The 319-nt window shown below is 55.8% G+C and overlaps 1 protein-coding gene across 1 annotated transcript in view; it reads left to right on the forward strand.

The window, feature by feature from the left end:
* Nucleotides 1-319, forward strand: part of LOC119593046 (chondroitin sulfate proteoglycan 4-like) — a gene marked incomplete at its 5' end in the record, with an annotated part of 58,475 nt that overhangs the window by 14,082 nt on the left and 44,074 nt on the right. The window contains 1 exon segment of the mRNA XM_037941946.1: nucleotides 24-282. Within this exon segment, the coding sequence (XP_037797874.1) occupies nucleotides 24-282 (259 nt within the window).

A 319-nucleotide genomic window follows, 5' to 3' on the forward strand; every position in this document is an offset into this window, starting at 1 on the left:
AATCGAAGACATCCCTTTCCCAGCCTCGAGGGATGCATCCAGAACCTGTTCGTGGGCGAGCGAAGACTCAGCATCCGGGAATCTCGGGTCACCCTGGGCATCAAGGCAGACTGCAACTGGGCATACCCTTGCTTGAAGAACCCCTGCGTGGATGGTGCCCGTTGCGTGCAGGAGGGTACGGATGGGTTCAAGTGCGAGTGCGATTTGGCCCTTTGCGTGCGCCAGAACTTCACGACGGCGTATAAGGTGTTCACGAAGACCACGCTGCCGTTCAATCTGGAGGTGAGATGATGGCGTTATTGTTCAATGGTTTAAGGTT

This window comes from Penaeus monodon, chromosome 31 (assembly GCF_015228065.2).
Source record: "Penaeus monodon isolate SGIC_2016 chromosome 31, NSTDA_Pmon_1, whole genome shotgun sequence".
Lineage (NCBI taxonomy): Eukaryota > Metazoa > Arthropoda > Malacostraca > Decapoda > Penaeidae > Penaeus > Penaeus monodon.